General features: G+C 41.8%; 1 protein-coding gene across 1 annotated transcript in view; it reads left to right on the top strand.

The window, feature by feature from the left end:
• The first annotated feature begins 4,249 nt into the window (after positions 1–4,249).
• LOC140196245 (D-beta-hydroxybutyrate dehydrogenase, mitochondrial-like) overlaps positions 4,250–17,309 on the top strand; it is a 34,592-nt gene continuing 21,532 nt past the window's right edge. The window contains exons 1-2 of the mRNA XM_072255105.1: positions 4,250–4,578; positions 16,214–16,324. Coding sequence (XP_072111206.1) covers positions 4,366–4,578; positions 16,214–16,324 — 324 coding nt within the window. The 5' untranslated portion in view covers positions 4,250–4,365. The remainder of the gene's footprint in view (positions 4,579–16,213; positions 16,325–17,309) is intronic.

The following is a 17,309-nucleotide window of genomic DNA, read 5'->3' as shown; positions in this document are numbered from 1 at the left end:
TCCGTGCAGGTATGGCAGCTGACCAAGTTACTGACCCAGTTTGTTTGGCACAGCCTCAGAAAGTACTATGTGATTGGACTGCAGCCTGTGTGGAGTGCCAGTGGTCAAAAACTAACTGTTATGGTCAGGCACCATTGGCACTTTTTGAGGTTCTTGAGCAACAGTTTGACCATGCCAATGTGGACATTGTTGGTCCTCTTCCCCGCACCCCCCCCCCCGTGGTTTCATGCACTTTCTTCCTATGTTGTACTATGCCACTAGGTAGCCGGAGGTTGTCCCTCTAGCATCAACAACAACCACTGACCCACCAAGTAATGCCCTTGGCGTCACAATGTGAGCATGAACGTGTCTAAACACCTCAGGACGAGCCAGAGGCACCTGCTGTTCATCTACTCATAGAACTTCGGACCTGAGCCAGGAGGCTCAGTCGTGGTCCAGACAGGCTCACAATACCAGTTTTAGTGAACTCTGGCGTGGGGCCCGTGTAGGGTAACATAATTGAGGGAAATGTACATAATTCACAACCACTGACATTGAATTTCACTTTAAGAGGTTGGCCTGACATAGTGACGTTATTACAAAATGTTTTTAACACGCTTTTGTTTGTAGGTCTTGGAGTTCAATAAAGTTTGTTACAGGCTTCACTAAGCATAAAACGCTTCGCTTAATTTATTTGTGAAAACTGATAATAGAACAATACAGGTTAGGACTACCTGAGTAAGATTGAATAGTTTATGATTTTATTCCCTGGAGTGTAGGAGAATCATTGGAAATTTGATAGGTGTACAACATTATGAAGGGTATAGATTGTTACAAGATGCATCCAATTGTACCAGCTTTGAGGGTTGTGACGCTCTAACTTTCTGGAGTATGGATAGCTGGCACGGCCCCTTTATGATTCAGGACTGTACTACTAATTGTCAATTGAGTATTTAAAGAGCACCAGAACGAAGTCTCAATGCTCAATCATCAGCCCAACTAGAGATATTGTCTAACATTTTGTTTATGCTCAGTTCGCATTCCAGCTTTATACCATGTCTCGATCCTTCCCTCGGATACTCCAGCATTTGGATCCTAACTATCCTTATTAAGGTTTCTTGTCACATTGATAGGATAAACACGAGTAGGCTTTTTTCCACTGTCATTGGGTGAGACTACAACTAGAGGCCTTAGGTTGAGGGTGAAAGGTGAAATATGTAAGGGGAACATCTTCACTCAGAGGATGATGGGAGTGTGGAACGAGCTGCCAGCAGAAGTAATGGATGCAGATTTGAATTCAACATTTAAGAGAAGTTTGGATAAGTATATGGATGGGGAGGGGGTGCATATGGAGGGCCATGATCCAGGTGCAGCTTGATGAGGCTGGGCTGAATAACAGTTTGGCATGGACTAGATGGGCTTAATGGCATGTTTTGTGCTGGACTCCTCTATGACTCTACATATGGATGCATCACAGCTTGTTATGGCAACTGCTCTTTCCTTGACTTCAAGAAACTGTAGGATTGTGAACACAGCTCAGCACAGAAACCAGCCTCCCCTCCATGGATTCTTTGTGCTGCCTCAGTAAAGTAGCCAGAATAATCAGAGACCCCACCCATCCCAGTTTCCCATTCAGTAAAACAAACAAGTCTGAAAGCTTGTACCACCAGGCTTAAGGACAGCTTCTATCTCGCCGTTTTAAAACAGTTAAATGGTTTCCTAGTACAATAAGATGGACTCTTGACTTCACAATCTACCTTGTCACCTTATTGTTTTTGTGCACTGCATTTTGTCTGTAGCTGATACAATTTATTCTTCATTTTGTTACTGTTTTATGTTGTACTATCTCAATGTACCGTGTAATGATGTTATCTGTTTGAACATTGCTTCAGTATTCACTAAGGAAAAGGATCTTGGCAATTGTAGGGATGACTTACAGCGGATTGAAAAGCTTGAGCATGTATATTAACGAGGATGTGCTGGAGCTTTTGGGAAGCATCAAGTTGGATAAGTCTCTGGGACCATACGAGATGTACCCCAGGCTACTGTGGGAGGTGAGGGAGGAGACTGTTGAGCCTCTGCCAATGATCTCTGCATCATCAATGGAGACGGGGGATGTTCTGGAGAACTGGAGGGTTGCAGATGTTGCTCCCTTATTCAAGAAAGGAAGTAGGGATAGCCCAGGATATTATAGATCAGTGAGTCTTACTTCAGTGGTTGGTAAGTTGAGGGACAAGATCCTGAGAGGCAAGATTTATGAACATTTGGAGAGGCATAATATGATTAGGACTAGTCAGCATGGCTTTATCAAAGGCAGATCATGCATTACGAGCCTGATCAAATTTTTTGAGGATGTGACTAAACACCTTGATGAAGGTAGAGAAGTAGATGTAGTGCATATGGATTCAGCAAGGCATTTGATAAGGCACCACATGCAAGGCTTATTGAGAAAGTAAGGAGGTATGGGATCCACGGGGACCTTGCTTTGTGGATCCAGAATTGGCTTGCCAACAGAAGGCAGAGTGATTGTAGATGGGTCATAATCTGCATGGAGGTCAGTGACCAGTGGTGTGCCTCATGATTTTTCATGATTTTTATAAATGACCTGGATGAGGAAGTGGAGGGATGGGTTAGTAAATTTGCTGATGACACAAAGGTTGGGGGTGTTGTGGATAGCGTAGAGGGCTGTCAGAGGTTACAGCGGGACGTTGATAGGATGCAAAACTGGGCTGAGAAATGGCAGATGGAGTTCTACCCAGATAAGTGTGAGGTGGTTCATTTTGGTAGGTCAAATATGATGGCAGAATATAGTATTAATGGTAAGATTCTTGGCAGTTTGGAGGATCAGAGGGATCTTGGGGTCCGAGTCCATTGGACACTCCAAGCTACTGCAAAGGTTGACTGTGTGGTTAAGAAGGCATATGGTGGCTTCATATATAGGCCTTCATCAACCGTGGTATTGAGTTTAAGAGCCGAGAGGTAATGTTACAGCTAGATTGGACCCTGGTCAGACCCCACTTGGAGTACTGTGCTCAGTTCTGGTCACCTCACCACAGGAAGGATGTGGAAACTATAGAAAGAGTGCAGAGGAGATTTACAAGGATGTTGCCTGGATTGGGGAGCATGCCTTATGAGAATAGGTTGAGTAAACTTGGCCTTTCCCCTCGGAGCAACAGAGGATGAGAAGTGACCTAATAGAGGTGTATAAGATGATGAGAGGCATTGATAATGTGGATAGTCAGAGGCTTTTTCCCAGGGCTGAAATGGCCAGCACAAGAGGGTACCCAGGTCTCATCATCTTTGAGGCAGCAGTTGTGTCACAGTTTACTTTTTAACTTGCACCTCATTATTAGTTAATTTATTTGTGGTAATATTACTTAATGTGGTATGTGTGTGAGTTATATGTACTGTGATGTGCACCTTAGTCAGAAAACGTTTCGTTTGGTGGTATACATGTCTACGGTTGAATGACAATGAACTTGAACTGAATGCCACAATGGAGAGAGGCTGCATCACCTCCCTTTTCTCAGCTAAGTATTAAAAACGTTCTGCTTGAAGTTGTTAGTTATTATTTTCTGTCAGAAGCAGAAAGAATTGTGCTCTCACCATGATCCCCCCTGCTCAGCTATTTGGGCAACAGACAGGAAGTGTCAAACGATCTGGTGGAAGAACTCAGGCCAACACACACAAAATGCTGGAGGATCTCAGGGATCACGCAGCATCTGTGGGAGGAAAGAAATTGTCGCTGTTTTGGGTCGAAACCCTGCTTCAGCAGAGTGAGGTGAGATGGCTAGAATGAAGAGGAGAAAGGACTCCGAGGCCATTGGCGGACTGAGGAAGACTGGAAGAAACAGGCGGGGGAGTCGAGCGGACGCAGAGTTGGAAGACTGTGGCAGCTGAATGATAGATGAAGACAGACAAGGAAAGGAAAAAGGGGAAACAACAGATGGAGCAAGGTGGGCGGAGAGGAGTGTGAAGACGGGAGAGAGCTGCTGGAGGCTGACGCGCAGGATCACCAGTCCTGGTTCTGATAATGAGGTGAGAATGGGAGTCGGGAAGGGAGAGGTGCTCGACGTTTGCAAACAGATGGGAGGTGAGGGGGAAACGTGTGTGTGAAGTGGATGGGGACAAAGACAGGCAGAGGGTACCGGCGGATCAGAGAGAGAGGGAGCTTGCAGCCACAGCAGCTCGCACATTACTCCGGATTCAGGCACCTGAACCCTTCCGTCTCTCCACATGAAGGAAGTGATCTCGTTCTGTATCCGGGGCGGGCAGGCTGAGGCGGAGTCCCATCCGGAGTGGGAAGGGGTCTGCTTCGCTGTTGACAGCATCTACGGTTTGCTGGTCAGCAGACAGCCAGTCCGGGGCTGCGGGGAGCCGAGAAAGATGAGCAAGTTCTCTCGCCCGCAGATGGCTGCCATGGTGCTGTTTTCCTTCCTGCTGACCCTGAGTTTGGGCTTGTGGCTGCCCGAGATGCTGAAGGCGTTTTTCAAGGTGTTTGGTTGCCCGGAGGAACTAGTGACCCAGAACATCTTTCTAGTGTATCTGATGTTTGTGCTGTGCGTGGCGCTGCCCGCTCTGCCCCGCGGCTCTGTGAAGGTAGGGCTCTCTATCGGCCTTTTACTCCGGTTAGATGCTGCTCACTTTCACCGCAGGCGACGTTTTGCAGTAACACCCGACTGGTCTCAGTCTCTGAATGATCTTCAGATGGACAAGTGTCTTGCTGGGTGGCCGTTAGTGACATTCAGAGCAGGGCATTTTAACTCGTATATCTGACTTGATTATTTATTCTTTTTCATTTTGTTTTAACTGTCCGACAATCGAAGGGCTCCGTAGTCTAAGAAAGAACTAATAAATCCATCAACTTCTAAATAATTGCCACGGGATAGTTGGCTTACTGTGCTGAATTATGCTACTGTTTTCAGCATTACCGTTGTACTTCCTGGAAGGCTATTGATTTCGTGTTGAGGATCCAGTTCAAATCTGTTTACTCCTTTCCACTGCCAATGTTTAATCTACCATTCATTCGCGTAAAGGTAAACACAATTGGAGAAAGATGTTCTTTCTATGAAAATCTGCTTCTCCTGTATATATCTAGTTTGTCTCCCTTCAGAAACAAAAACCTTAGTTTGGTGGCCTTGGAATGAAAAACTAAATTACCCGTCTTGTTATGAAACTCCTTAAACATTTTTTTTTGTCTAGACAATGCAGTATTGACTATGTTTAAGCTTGATCATGAGATGTGAATTCCATTTCTTCTCAATGAAGAAGCTTCTAGGAGGAGTTTGGTTTTAAAAATGTATTCCTGGTCTTCAGTTGCATAATGCTGAATCACCAGAAGAAGCCTTATTTTAAATTTGTTGTTCTCACAAAAAATACAATTCATTCAACTTTTATCAATTGGAATTTCATATTCAAAACTTTACTCCAGTGAGTTTTTATTTTTCCCCCCTTTAAATTTCATTTTCTTTGTAGCATGGAGCCAAATAGTTTTTGCATTGTGATCATATTTTGATCTTAAGGTTCCATGTAGGACTTATCTTATTTTTTGAGTTCATTGTAATAAACCCCAGAATTGTTTTTGAACTTTACTGTGTTATTGACTTAAGATTAGTGTCTTTTAGGTTATTTGTACCAGTGCATTATAGAATCTTAAAAAATATCAGACTCAGAAGGGGCCATTTATTTCACTGTGTTTGTGGTGGTCAAAAAACAACTACTTTGCCTAATCGTGCTTCCCTGCATTACGTCATCGGCCTACCTCTAATTACCTTTTAATGCAATGAAAATATCCACCTTTGTACTGAATGAAGTGGCCACTGGGTGTATATGCATGGTCTTCCGCTGCTGTAGCCCATCTGTTTCAAGGTTCAATATGTTGTGCTATTCTGCACACCACTGTATAGACACTTTTCGGTTGCTCTCAGCTTCCTGTCAGCATGAAGCAGTCTGGCCATTCTCCTCTGACTTCTCTCATTAACAAGGCATTTTTGCCTACAGAACTGCTGTTCACTGGATGATTTTTGTTTGTCACACCATTCTCTGTAAACGCGAGAGACTGTTGTGCATGAAAATCCTAGTGTCATAAGGCGGGGGCTGGGAACGGATCCAAATGCAAGACACAGGCACTGAAGTACTAGGGATAGGACTAGGATACAGGGCGATGGCAAGGACATGGACAGGAAAACCAGGAACCTGGAACAGGACTGGACAAAAGAGCTAGGAGCCCGGGCTTGGACTCCAAGCCAAAGACTGGACAAGGACCCAGTACCTGGGTCTTGCCGCTGGCTCGGACCCCAGAACTAGGCAAGGACGGGGCTTGGCAGGCAGGCAGGATGATGCTGGAGTCTTAGAGACTTGAGGCGAGGCTTGGCAGGAGGCTAGAGACTCGAGGCGAGGCTTGGCGGGAGGCTAGAGACTCGAGGCGAGGCTTGGCGGGAGGCTAGAGACTCGAGGCGAGGTGAGGCTGCAGTCTTCAGGCTTGAGGCTAGGCAGGCTCCTCCAGGGCAGGGTGCGGATCACCTGGGCAGGGCGCGGTTCATACATTTTATGCATTATGTTGCTGCTACATGATATGCTGATTAAATATTTGCATGAACGAGCAGGTGTAATTTAGTGGGCACTGAGTGTATGTCTCCCTTTTGGATTGTGAGTGCTGGTCCCTTGGCTCTCTTAAGGTGAAAAGAAATTCCGTTTTTTTCCTGATGGTTTTACTGATACTTTTAAATCTGTTCCCCCTGATTATTAACCACTCTGTAGTGGATAATAGGCCCTGCAAAACACATCCAATTAAATTTTTCCCACAAGCTACTCTTTTCCGAAGGAAACAACCTTAGGAAAGTTGGATACGGAAAGACTTGATAAGCTGCAATTTACCAGTGTCCTTTGTACTGTCTAAAGTGCTTCACATCTTTACTGATGTGGAGACTCGAATTGTCTGCATTACTCAAGTGCCTATCTTGTGTCCAGTCCTAGCATAACCTACCTGCTCTCCTGTTTCATTTGTCATAAAATAAAGGTGAGCATCTTGTCCACCTCTATTATTTTATTGACTTGTCCTGCTAGGTTTGAGGATCTGTGTTGTTTCCCAAAGGTCCTTGTGTTTCTCCACAATATCCTGCAACATATTTTTACTTGCCTTTATGCACCTTCCCAAATACATCACATCACTCTTTTGATTGGATTCTGCTTGTAGATTTTTTGCACACCCCACCAAACTATTTATATTTTCCTGCTGCTTAAAGCAGCGGTTCCCAACCTTTTTTATTCCATGGACCCCTACCATTAACTGAGGGGTTCACTGACTCCAGGTTGGGAACCCCTGGGTTAAAGGTTTGCTCTTCACTCAACTACATTGCTGATTTTTATATCATTAACAAGCAATCTTTTTACCATGACCCCTAAAAATGTGATTCTCCTTCATTAGTCTATATTAGAAAAAGCCAAAGGTTGAGTACTAAACCTAGTGAACCCTATTGTTTACAACCTCAGATCACAAAACACCCCTTTATTCATTGGCCCTTGCCTTTTGCCACTGATTTGATTTTGGAAACTGTTTCTCACATCATTTGGATCCCATAGGCTTTCATTTTTTTTTAAACCTGTCTACTGTGAAGAATCTTGCTGAAGTCCACATGGACTACTTCAAATGCGCTGCTTATACAATTCTAAGCATGGATTCCTATAAATTGCGCAATGTTGAAGTTATGGTATCTGGTGCCTATTTATATAGTTCAATCAATGGTTCAACTTAATTTCAGAGTATACAGTATGCAACCTGAAATTTTTACTCTTTACAAGCAGCCACAAAACAGTAAAGACCCAAAGAATGAATGACAGAAACATCAGAGCCACAGTCCCCCTCCTCTTCTCACACATAAACAGCAGCGGAAGCATTGACCTTCCCCCTCCCCACACTTGCACTAACAAAAGCACCAACCCCCTTCCCCCCCATGCAAGCAACAGCCAAGACCCCAGGAAACCTTGATTGAGGGTCCAACAAAAACCACAGTCGATCCCAACCCCTTGATATCCCAGACATGATCGTTCTGACTAGTTAATCCTTTTTTTACCTTTTCTAAACAAAGCATGATGAGATAGATTCCTCTAATCAAACGGTACTATTTCTGGAGGCAGGGAGGACTGCCAAATTGTAGACCGAGCCTCTGCATTTTTCTCTCTTCTAACAACTGTGATGTGTTTCATTTGGCAATTGATACTGTCCAAAGATGGAAACCCCCTTAACACTGTTATTTTTTTTTTATCATCAGTGACATTTTGCACTAAATTGCATTAAATGCAGCATTATCATAATCCATTCCTTTTGTGAGATATTTTCAGAGCATTCATTCAGAATTTCACCCATGTAGGTTACCTTGAAGGTTCTTTAAGGGTCCTACACCTTCTTAAGTTATTAACTTTATCCTTCTGTGCTTAGAATGCATCTTTGGATTTCTTTTTGATTTTGATTACCAATTTTTTTCTACTAAGAAACATAGAACATAGAAAACATACAGCACAATACAGGCCCTTCGGCCCACAAAGCTATGCTGAACATGCCCCTACCTTAGAACTACCTAGGCTTTACCCATAGCCCTCTATTTTTCCAAGCTCCATGTAGCCATCCAGGAGTCTCTTAAAAGACCCTATCGTTTCCGCCTCCATCACTGCTGCCGGCAGCCCATTTCATGCACTCACCACTCACTGCGTAAAAAATCTTACCCCTGACATCTCCTCTGTACCTGCTTCCAAGCACCTTAGAACTATGCCCTCTTGTGCTAGCCATTTCAGCCCTAGGGAAAAGCCTCTGACTATCCACACGATCAATGCCTCTCATTATCCTGTACACCTCTGTCAGGTCATCTCTCATCCTCCGTCGCTCTAAGCAGAAAAGGCCGATTTCACTCAACCTATTCTCGTAAGGCATGCTCCCCAATCCAGGCAATATCCTTGTAAATCTCCTCTGCAGCCTTTCTACGTTCTCCACATCCTTCCTGTAGTGAGGTGACCAGAAGTGAGCACAGTACTCCAAGTGGGGTCTGACCAGGGTCCTATATGGCTGCAACATTACAAACTCAATCCCATGGTTGATGAAGGCCAACGCACTGTCTTCATACTTTCCTAATTTCTGTTTTAATTTCATTTCTATATTTTCTGTGCTCTGAGGTCACTTTACTAGGCCTCTCCTGTGCCTATTAAGGTGGCTACTGAGTGTCTGCTTGTGATCTGCTCCTGTAGTCCAGCCACTTCAAGGATTGACTTGTGCATTCAGAAATGCTCTTCTGCACACCAGTGTTGTAACATATTGTTATTTGAGTTAGAATCTCCTTTCTGTCAGCTTGAACCAATTATGCATTTTCTCCTCTGACCGCTCATCAATAAGGCATTTTCACCCACAAAACTTCTACTCAGAGGATTTTTTTTTTTTGCTTTTCGCACCATTCTTTGTAAACTTCCGAGCAGGAATTTGTGTGTGAAAATCAGCAGGAGGTCAGCATTTTCTTAGATTGTCACACCACCCCATCTGGTACAAACAATCATTTCATGGTCAAAGTCACTTAGATCATATTTCTTCTCTATTCTGACCAGACTGATATTATCACTTCAAAGTTCAAGGTAAATTTATTATCAAGGTACGTATAGCTCACCATGATTCATGACCTGTGATTCATTTTCTTGTAGGCATACTCAATAAATCCATAGAATGATAGCCATTGCAGAATCAAAGAAAGACTGCACCAACTTGGGTTTTCAACCAGCGTGCAAAAGATTACAAACTGTGCAAATACAAAAAGAAGGAAATAATAAGAATAAGTAAATAAGTACCGAGTACATGAGATGAAGAGTCCTTGAAAGTGAATCTATAGGTTGTGAGAACTTTTCAATGATGGAGCAAGTGAAGTTGAGTGAAGTTATCCTCTTTGATTCAAGAGCCTGATCTTTCAGGGGTAATAACTATTTCTGAATCTGGTGGTGTGTGTCTTGAGGCTCTTGTACCTCCTTCTCATGGCACCAGTGAGAAGAGAGGATATCCTTTGCAAAAAGAATAGCTGATCTATCAATACTTGGAAGATTTTAGTACTCAGAGAGTTAGCATTCACTGCATTAATTTTGGGTATCTGAGATATCTTTCCCCATAATTTTTTTAGACCATCTGCATGAAAAGGTATCTGAAAAATAATCACATGCATGTGAAATCACCCAAGTGGCAGAAAAACAGTATAAATGTAAGAGAGCAGTTAGGCTTGTTAGGAATGGTCAAGGAACAGCAAGATGAATGACAGAAAGACAGAGTGAACCAGAATCCATTCTTCGACCTTCATTTTCTGTGACAGACAACTTGTTTATCTGCAATTGGCTGGAGCTTCTTTTTAACCAATAGGAATTGTACATGTGTTTTGGAAATCCCTTGTGTTTTAGAAATTATAATTTAGAAATCTTTGATAAGATGGAAATCCTCTTGAGCTTTAAATGTGTTTTAACAATTTTATCTAAATTTAAACATGTATTACTAAAGGTAAATGAACTGTGTTTAAACTACATTGTTAGCTCCTCCTTGGAAGGGATTTGTCACTTTTATAGGCTTAGTGTTATATTAAGTTCCTGATATCTGTTATAAATGTCCTTTATTTTTGCCTTAATGTACTGTATATGCATCTTGTGGTCCACTTGGCTGTCATCCCCTCCACTCCCTATTTTGTTGTAATAAATTTACCCCACGTCCACTGAATTTCCTTCAGTGCTCCTGTTGTTGTGGGGCTACTATACCTTCAGTGTAGAATCTGCAGCACAGTGATGTAGCTGACAGAGCCATTGCCAAACAGCTTCAGTGACTAATATTTGATTGATCCTCATTTCTACTGCTGACTGTGTTGAGTTAGTATGTTCTCACTAGGGCTATGTTGGTTCCCTCGGTTGCCCTTATTTCCCCCACATCTAAGACTTGCATGACAGTCGATCAATTGGACATTAAACTGCCCTTAGCATGTAGCTAGAATCTTCTTGAGGAACTGAAAATATAGGAAGAGGAAAATGGGATTAGTAGGTACTTACTTGATGGTTAGTGTGGGGTGTTTTGTTTGTGTTGTTAGAATTTTTACTTATATTTTATCTTTATTTTTTTGAACATAACAATGCTAAATTTAACTGGATTATGTTCCCTGCATGGAGATTATCTTCCATGGCTGTTCCTTTAATCTGCCCAATTTAATTCCCTGAAACTAAATCTGGAACTGAAACCCTGTCCTTTTTTGTTGGGCTTGCAGAATTATGGCTTAAAAATTCTCCTGAATGAAATTTAGGAATTCTGTGTCCTTTTTATTTTAGAAACTGTATCACAGTTAATATTGGGGTAATGGAAATCTACTGGTACTGGTCAGAAATTTGCTCATGGACCTTCCTTATGTCAGTTGTAGGCCTGTTGTATACTCCAAACAGTGTGCTCGTACCTTTTTATGTTTGTGTTGAATTCCTTATTTGATAATCTTTCTGACAATGATTCTTTAAAGCAGTTATGATTGTATTTTTAACCAATACTGCCAACTTCTCTGCTGTCTCGTCTGATAGGAGGGTTGAGCTTCTAGTCCTGCCCCTCTTTACATGCACTGTTTTCACAGTAGCTATAATATCATATATCCAGATATCAATTTTGATCACTGATCTATCGAACTGAATTTCCAACTTGTATTTAAATATATGTCATTAAATATAGACAGATTCCTTTTTTGTCTACTTCTACTTCCATTTCCTCTGCCTTTTATCTTTTTGCCCTTCATTTCTAGTTCTTTGTTGTCCCCTTTTGACGCTTTGTCAACCTTCTCATCATCCTGTCAAGCTAATTTAAATACATCCCAATAGTACTATCGATCAGGGTATTAGTCTCATGTCTGGGGAAGTGCAAACCCACCTGTCCAACATGTCCCAACTTCCTTAGAACAGGTCTCCTTGTCCCTGTACTCCAAAGCATTGCTGCTCAAGTGATCATTCATCGAAACATTCCAATAATTTTCTTTACTCACTTGGCTGTTGCATCAGCAGCAATCCAGAAATTATTACTCTGAGATCCTGATTTTTAAAAATTTTGGCTCCTTTTTACCACAGGTGGACCATGACCTCTTTCTGCTCATTTTCCCACTCCAGCAAACGCTCAGTGATATCCTAGTTCTTGAGACCAGAGGAGCAGCATGTTATTCTGGAATCTTACCTGCAACCACAGATACACTGTCTGCTCTTCTGAGTAAAATCTCCTTCAACTGTTATTCTTTTGACTCTGCTCCTCCCTCTTTTTACAGTTGAGCTACTTTTGGTGTCATGGTCTTGTGCCTGGCTGCACTCTTCTGGAGAGGAGTTTTCCCATCACTTGCTGGTAAGAGCAAAGATCTTTGGCGGTCTCTTGAACTAACTGCCCCTAGATTCTTTTTTTTAACATGCCAATTACCATTTCCTTCTCTGACTGCACTTGTCTTGAAGTGGTGTTTATCATCTCCCGAATATTTTATTCCTGAAAACACGGACCATAATGGCATCAGCTGTTGCTTAAGTTTCAAAACTAGGAACTCATACTCATTCAAGTGATGATACTTCTTCTGCCTACGGTTGTCCATGACACGGGAAGCTTGCTGGAATTGTGCCATGGGGCAGGAAGTGCATTCTATATGTCTGAAGTACCCTATCATACTCCCTTCTGTTTTAATTAGCTCAATAAGCAGGATCTAGACTTTAAATGGCTTTGCCTCCTGAAAAAAATTGAACATGTAATTGGCCATTATCAGTCCTTGGCAGCTTATTGGAGTCTTGATATTACTTCTAATATCTGAGCCAGTTTTGTTACGTGCTCGTGATCAAGTATCTTACCCATCGGCTCTGCTTTATCCAATGTTAACTCACATCTGAAATTTCCTTTCAACTATTGCTCATCAGTGTTAACTGCACCAAGACTTGGCTCTCTGCCATGCTTTCGTTCAGTAATAAGGGTCAATAGGCTCATATTACAGAAAAGAGTTTTCTCGGAACGCAGCCCCTTCCACTGAATCAATTTATTGATATGTTCAGAAGCAAACAGCATAGCAGGTATCTGCTTTATTAGAAACAAGAATAAATTACACAATGATAATTGCCTGCCAGTTGATAATGGGTAAGTCATAATTGGGGAGGAATTTGATGAAATGTTAAACCACTAAGAATGAAATGGAGAAATTCAGACTAACAGGAAGGGATGGTTAACTGCAAGTATGAGTTATAAATTGTTAACGTTACAAGATTGTTTACAACAGCAGTTGCTGAAGTACAAAATAAACAACACCTGGGTTGGCTATGATGGTATTCCCCTGCCTTTTCTGCCTTTGTCCTTGTAGCTGTTAGATGATGTGTGTTTGGAAGGTGTTGTCTGAGGAGTCTCCATGCATCCTGTGGATGGTACCCTCTACCATTACTATGTTGGTGGTGGGGTGAATGAATGGTTGTGGATGAGGTGCCTGTCAAATGGACCGCTATGCCTTGTATTGTGTTAAGCATCTTGAGTGTTATTGAAGTTGCGCAAATCCAGGGAAGTGGAGAGTACCCCATCACACTATCAATTTGAGTCTTGTAAATGGCGGACAGTCTTGTGGGAGTAAGCGAGTTACTTGCCGCCGAATTCCTCGCCCCGACCTGATCTTGGTGTCACATTGTGTCTACCGCTACTTCAGTCCAGTTTCTGATCAATGGTAACCCCCAGGATATTGATAGTGGGGGACTCAGTGATAGTAATACTGTTGAATGTGATGGTGTGAGAGCTGAATTTTCTCTAGTCAGAAATCATTGCCTGGCAAATGCGTGGCCCGAATGTACTTGCCATTTATCAGCCCATGCCTGGGTATTGCATTGCTGTTGTGCGTTTGGTTGTGGGCTGCTTCATTAACTGAGGAGCCATTAATGTTTGTTCAGTCATGAGCAGACATCGTTACTTCTGACCTCATGACAGCAGTGTCTACCCAACAATATGAAAGTTGCTCAGATATATCCTGTCCATTTAAAAAAAAAGATGAATTCAGCTCAACTATTGATTATCTATTGGGTTTACTCTCAATTATCAGCAAGATGATGGAAGGTGTTGTGATAGTTCTGACAAGTGATACCTAAATTGGTAAATCAGTTTATTACTGTACACTGTAAAACTCATCTTGCATATCATTCATACTGATCAATACTCGTTTTTCAATTTGCATGTGACAATAAAAACCAAGTTATCACTTGATGGAACAGTCACAAACTATTCACCAATGCCTGTTTTGGGTTTTGTCAGGTCCACTTGGTTCCAGACCTCTTCAGAGCTTTGGTCTAAACATTGACTGAAGAGTTTAATTCTGGAGGTGAAATGAGATTGACTGCCCTGTACATTAGGGCATTTTTCACCTACGTGGCACAGCGCGCTATGTAAAACTGAAGTCATAAGCTATCAGGGAGAGACAGTCCGTCCCTCACACAAAGAAAGGTGGTTGTGATTGTCTGCCTTTAACCATCCCATTCTAAAACAGCACCAAAGGAGTTCCCCCGGGCACTGCCTGAGGCTCAACCATCTTCAATTGCTTGCTCATTGTTCTTCCTTTCATCATAACGTCTAAACTGGATCTACAGAGCTTTCGCTTCTTTTCAGAACACCTCAGAAATAAAGCAGCCCGTGCCTGAATACAGTAATGCCTAGACAACATTCAGGCTGAGCTGACGAATGCTAAATAATCCTGGACAAATGATGATCTCCTGCAAGCGAGAATCTAACCACCTATCCTTATATTCAAAGGCATCACCATAACTGAGTCCCTGACCATCAACGTGGACTAACCAAATCCTTGTCTATTGCAAAAATCTCAAGTTATAAATGAATTTAGTTGCAGTGTGAGTTTTAGAAGATTAACGTTAGAAACTGATTTTAGTTCCTCACTAATCAACTAGTGTTGAGTAAAGTGAAGGTTCAAACTGAAATGAAGTAGATTGACTTTTTCTCCTCTTGTTCTCTTTCATTGCCACGTTGGATCAGGACCCTGTCTTCAAATTCACTTCAACTGTACCATGATTCATTTTCTTGTAGACATTCACTGTAGAACAGAGAAATACAATCAAACCAATGAAAAACTATACACAAACCAAAACTGACAAACAATCAATGTACAAAAAGAAGGCAAACTGCAGATAAAGTAAGTAATACCGACAATATGAGTTGTAGAGTCCTTGAAAGTGGGTCCATAGGTTGTGGAATCAGTTCAAAAGTGAATGTCAGTATCTATGCCAGTTCAGCAGACTGATGTTTGAAGGGTAATAACTTCCCTAAGCTGGTGGTGTGGGATCTACTTTAATGAGAATTGCACTCACAGCACACCTATAGAAGTGTATCAAGACAACCTTGTGGAGTGTTAGAAAAAACAGTTGATGTATGTGAAAATTTGTTAGATTATGAATCACAGTCACTGATGTAAATTACAAACAGTGGAGATTGCAACACTGAATGGCAACTGGCTCTTTCTGTAAATCCCCGATCATTAAATTTTTACAAATCATTTCCTTCCAGAGATCTCTTACGTTCTGACAGTAAACACAAAAGAGACATTTGTTTCTAAACCTGGTGCACTCTATTGGAGCACAAATCTAATTTAATTTGAATGGTTACAACAACCTTTGTTAAACCCTTAATGAAAAGGAGTATTATTTCACTTAAAGTCAACGAATATTCTTTATTGTTTATGAGGTAAGTAGATAAGTGATTTGTTATGTTCAGATCCATCTGAATCATATCAAATATTTTACACAAGCCTATTGAAAATTAAATGGATTATACAGTGGGAAATGTTGCAAATATTTTCCAAGTCAAATCATGTCTTTGGATATCTTGTCATGTATTGAGACACTGTTGTATTAAATATTTATTTGAAGGGTCAGATCTCCAATTTTGATCTGCTTTGTTAATCAGTGACTGTTCAGATGCTTCAAAATGGAATATTTTGTAATGTTTCTGTGAAATGGCATAGTCAAAATGTTCATTCGGATGTAATTTTTCAATGCTCGGATAGCAAATACCGTGGACACAAGAATGCGTGCTACTCATGGTTATCGGTGTTACAGCACTTGAAGCACCATTGCATTCCCTTGTGGGTCAGGAAGCTGTATATGATATTTATCAACTTTAGTCTCTCACTTGCAGCAAGTGAATTAGCTGCTTTCTAGAGGTAAAATTAATATATGAGTATTATTTTATTGTTTCTAGGTTGAGGGCAAGGCCATCTTAATCACAGGATGTGATAAGGGATTTGGTTTTGCTTTGGCAGAACATCTACATGCCAAAGGGTTTTCTGTTTTTGCTGCCTGCCTCTTAAAGGTGAGTCTGTGACACCTTCTGTGGATATGGAATTGAATCTGCTTTGTATATTTTCTGATCATCTTTTTGCTCAATTCAGAATTATGTAGTCATGGAAAAATAATTCACCTGTGGTTTGGAAAGGATTGGAAATTTTGAGCATTTAGATCGGAATTGTTAATAAATTTGTGAACAAAATTTCTGGTTGGATATTCTCATTAGTCAATGTGTCCTGTGAATATTAATAACATCTAGTCGGCGGGGAGGGGAGTCTTGCAGTTGACCAGACTTACAACCTGGTTGCTTGATGAGATGTAATAATAGTGTGATGTACCCACTAATGTTATTCACTATCTCTTTACAATTCCATACTGGAACATAAATCAATTGGAAGTGTTAAAGTTAGAAATATTAGAAAACTGAAGATTACATATTTTAATATTATAAAATTGAAAACCAGAAGTGCCTGTCTCTGAATTCTTAACAATGAGTTTTTATATTTCAACTTTGCCTAAAAAATTCTTCCAGGAACAAGGAGAATCTTAGGAGCAGATCTCATGCCTCTGTTATTTCTAACACTACCTCCATGGATGCCGACACCCGTTCCTGTGTCTCTGCATGTTCCGTCTGCGCCCGTGGAAAAGCTTCCCATCGGCCACCTGCAGGATTGCTTCGCCCCTGCCTGTCCCTGGTCGTCCCTAGTCACATATCACTCTGGATTTCGTCACCAGGTTACCCCCTTCACGTGGAAACACTGCCGTACTAACGGTGGTGGACTGTTTCTCCAAGTCGGTGCATTTTGTAGCCCTCCCTAAACTCCCTTCCACGCAGGAGACCGCAGACCTTCTCGTCACCCACGTTTTCCGACTTCACGGAATCCCCTCAGATACCGTCTCCGACCGGGGACCTCAATTCATTTCACAATTTTGAAGATCTTTTTGTCGTGCCTCAGTTAGCCTATTGTCCGGGTTTCACCCACAGACCAACGGGCAAACGGAGCGGGTTA

Source organism: Mobula birostris, chromosome 4, assembly GCF_030028105.1.
Source record: "Mobula birostris isolate sMobBir1 chromosome 4, sMobBir1.hap1, whole genome shotgun sequence".
Taxonomy (NCBI): domain Eukaryota; kingdom Metazoa; phylum Chordata; class Chondrichthyes; order Myliobatiformes; family Myliobatidae; genus Mobula; species Mobula birostris.
Note: the sequence above shows the minus strand (reverse complement) of the source record. Positions and strands in the feature narration are given on the sequence as shown.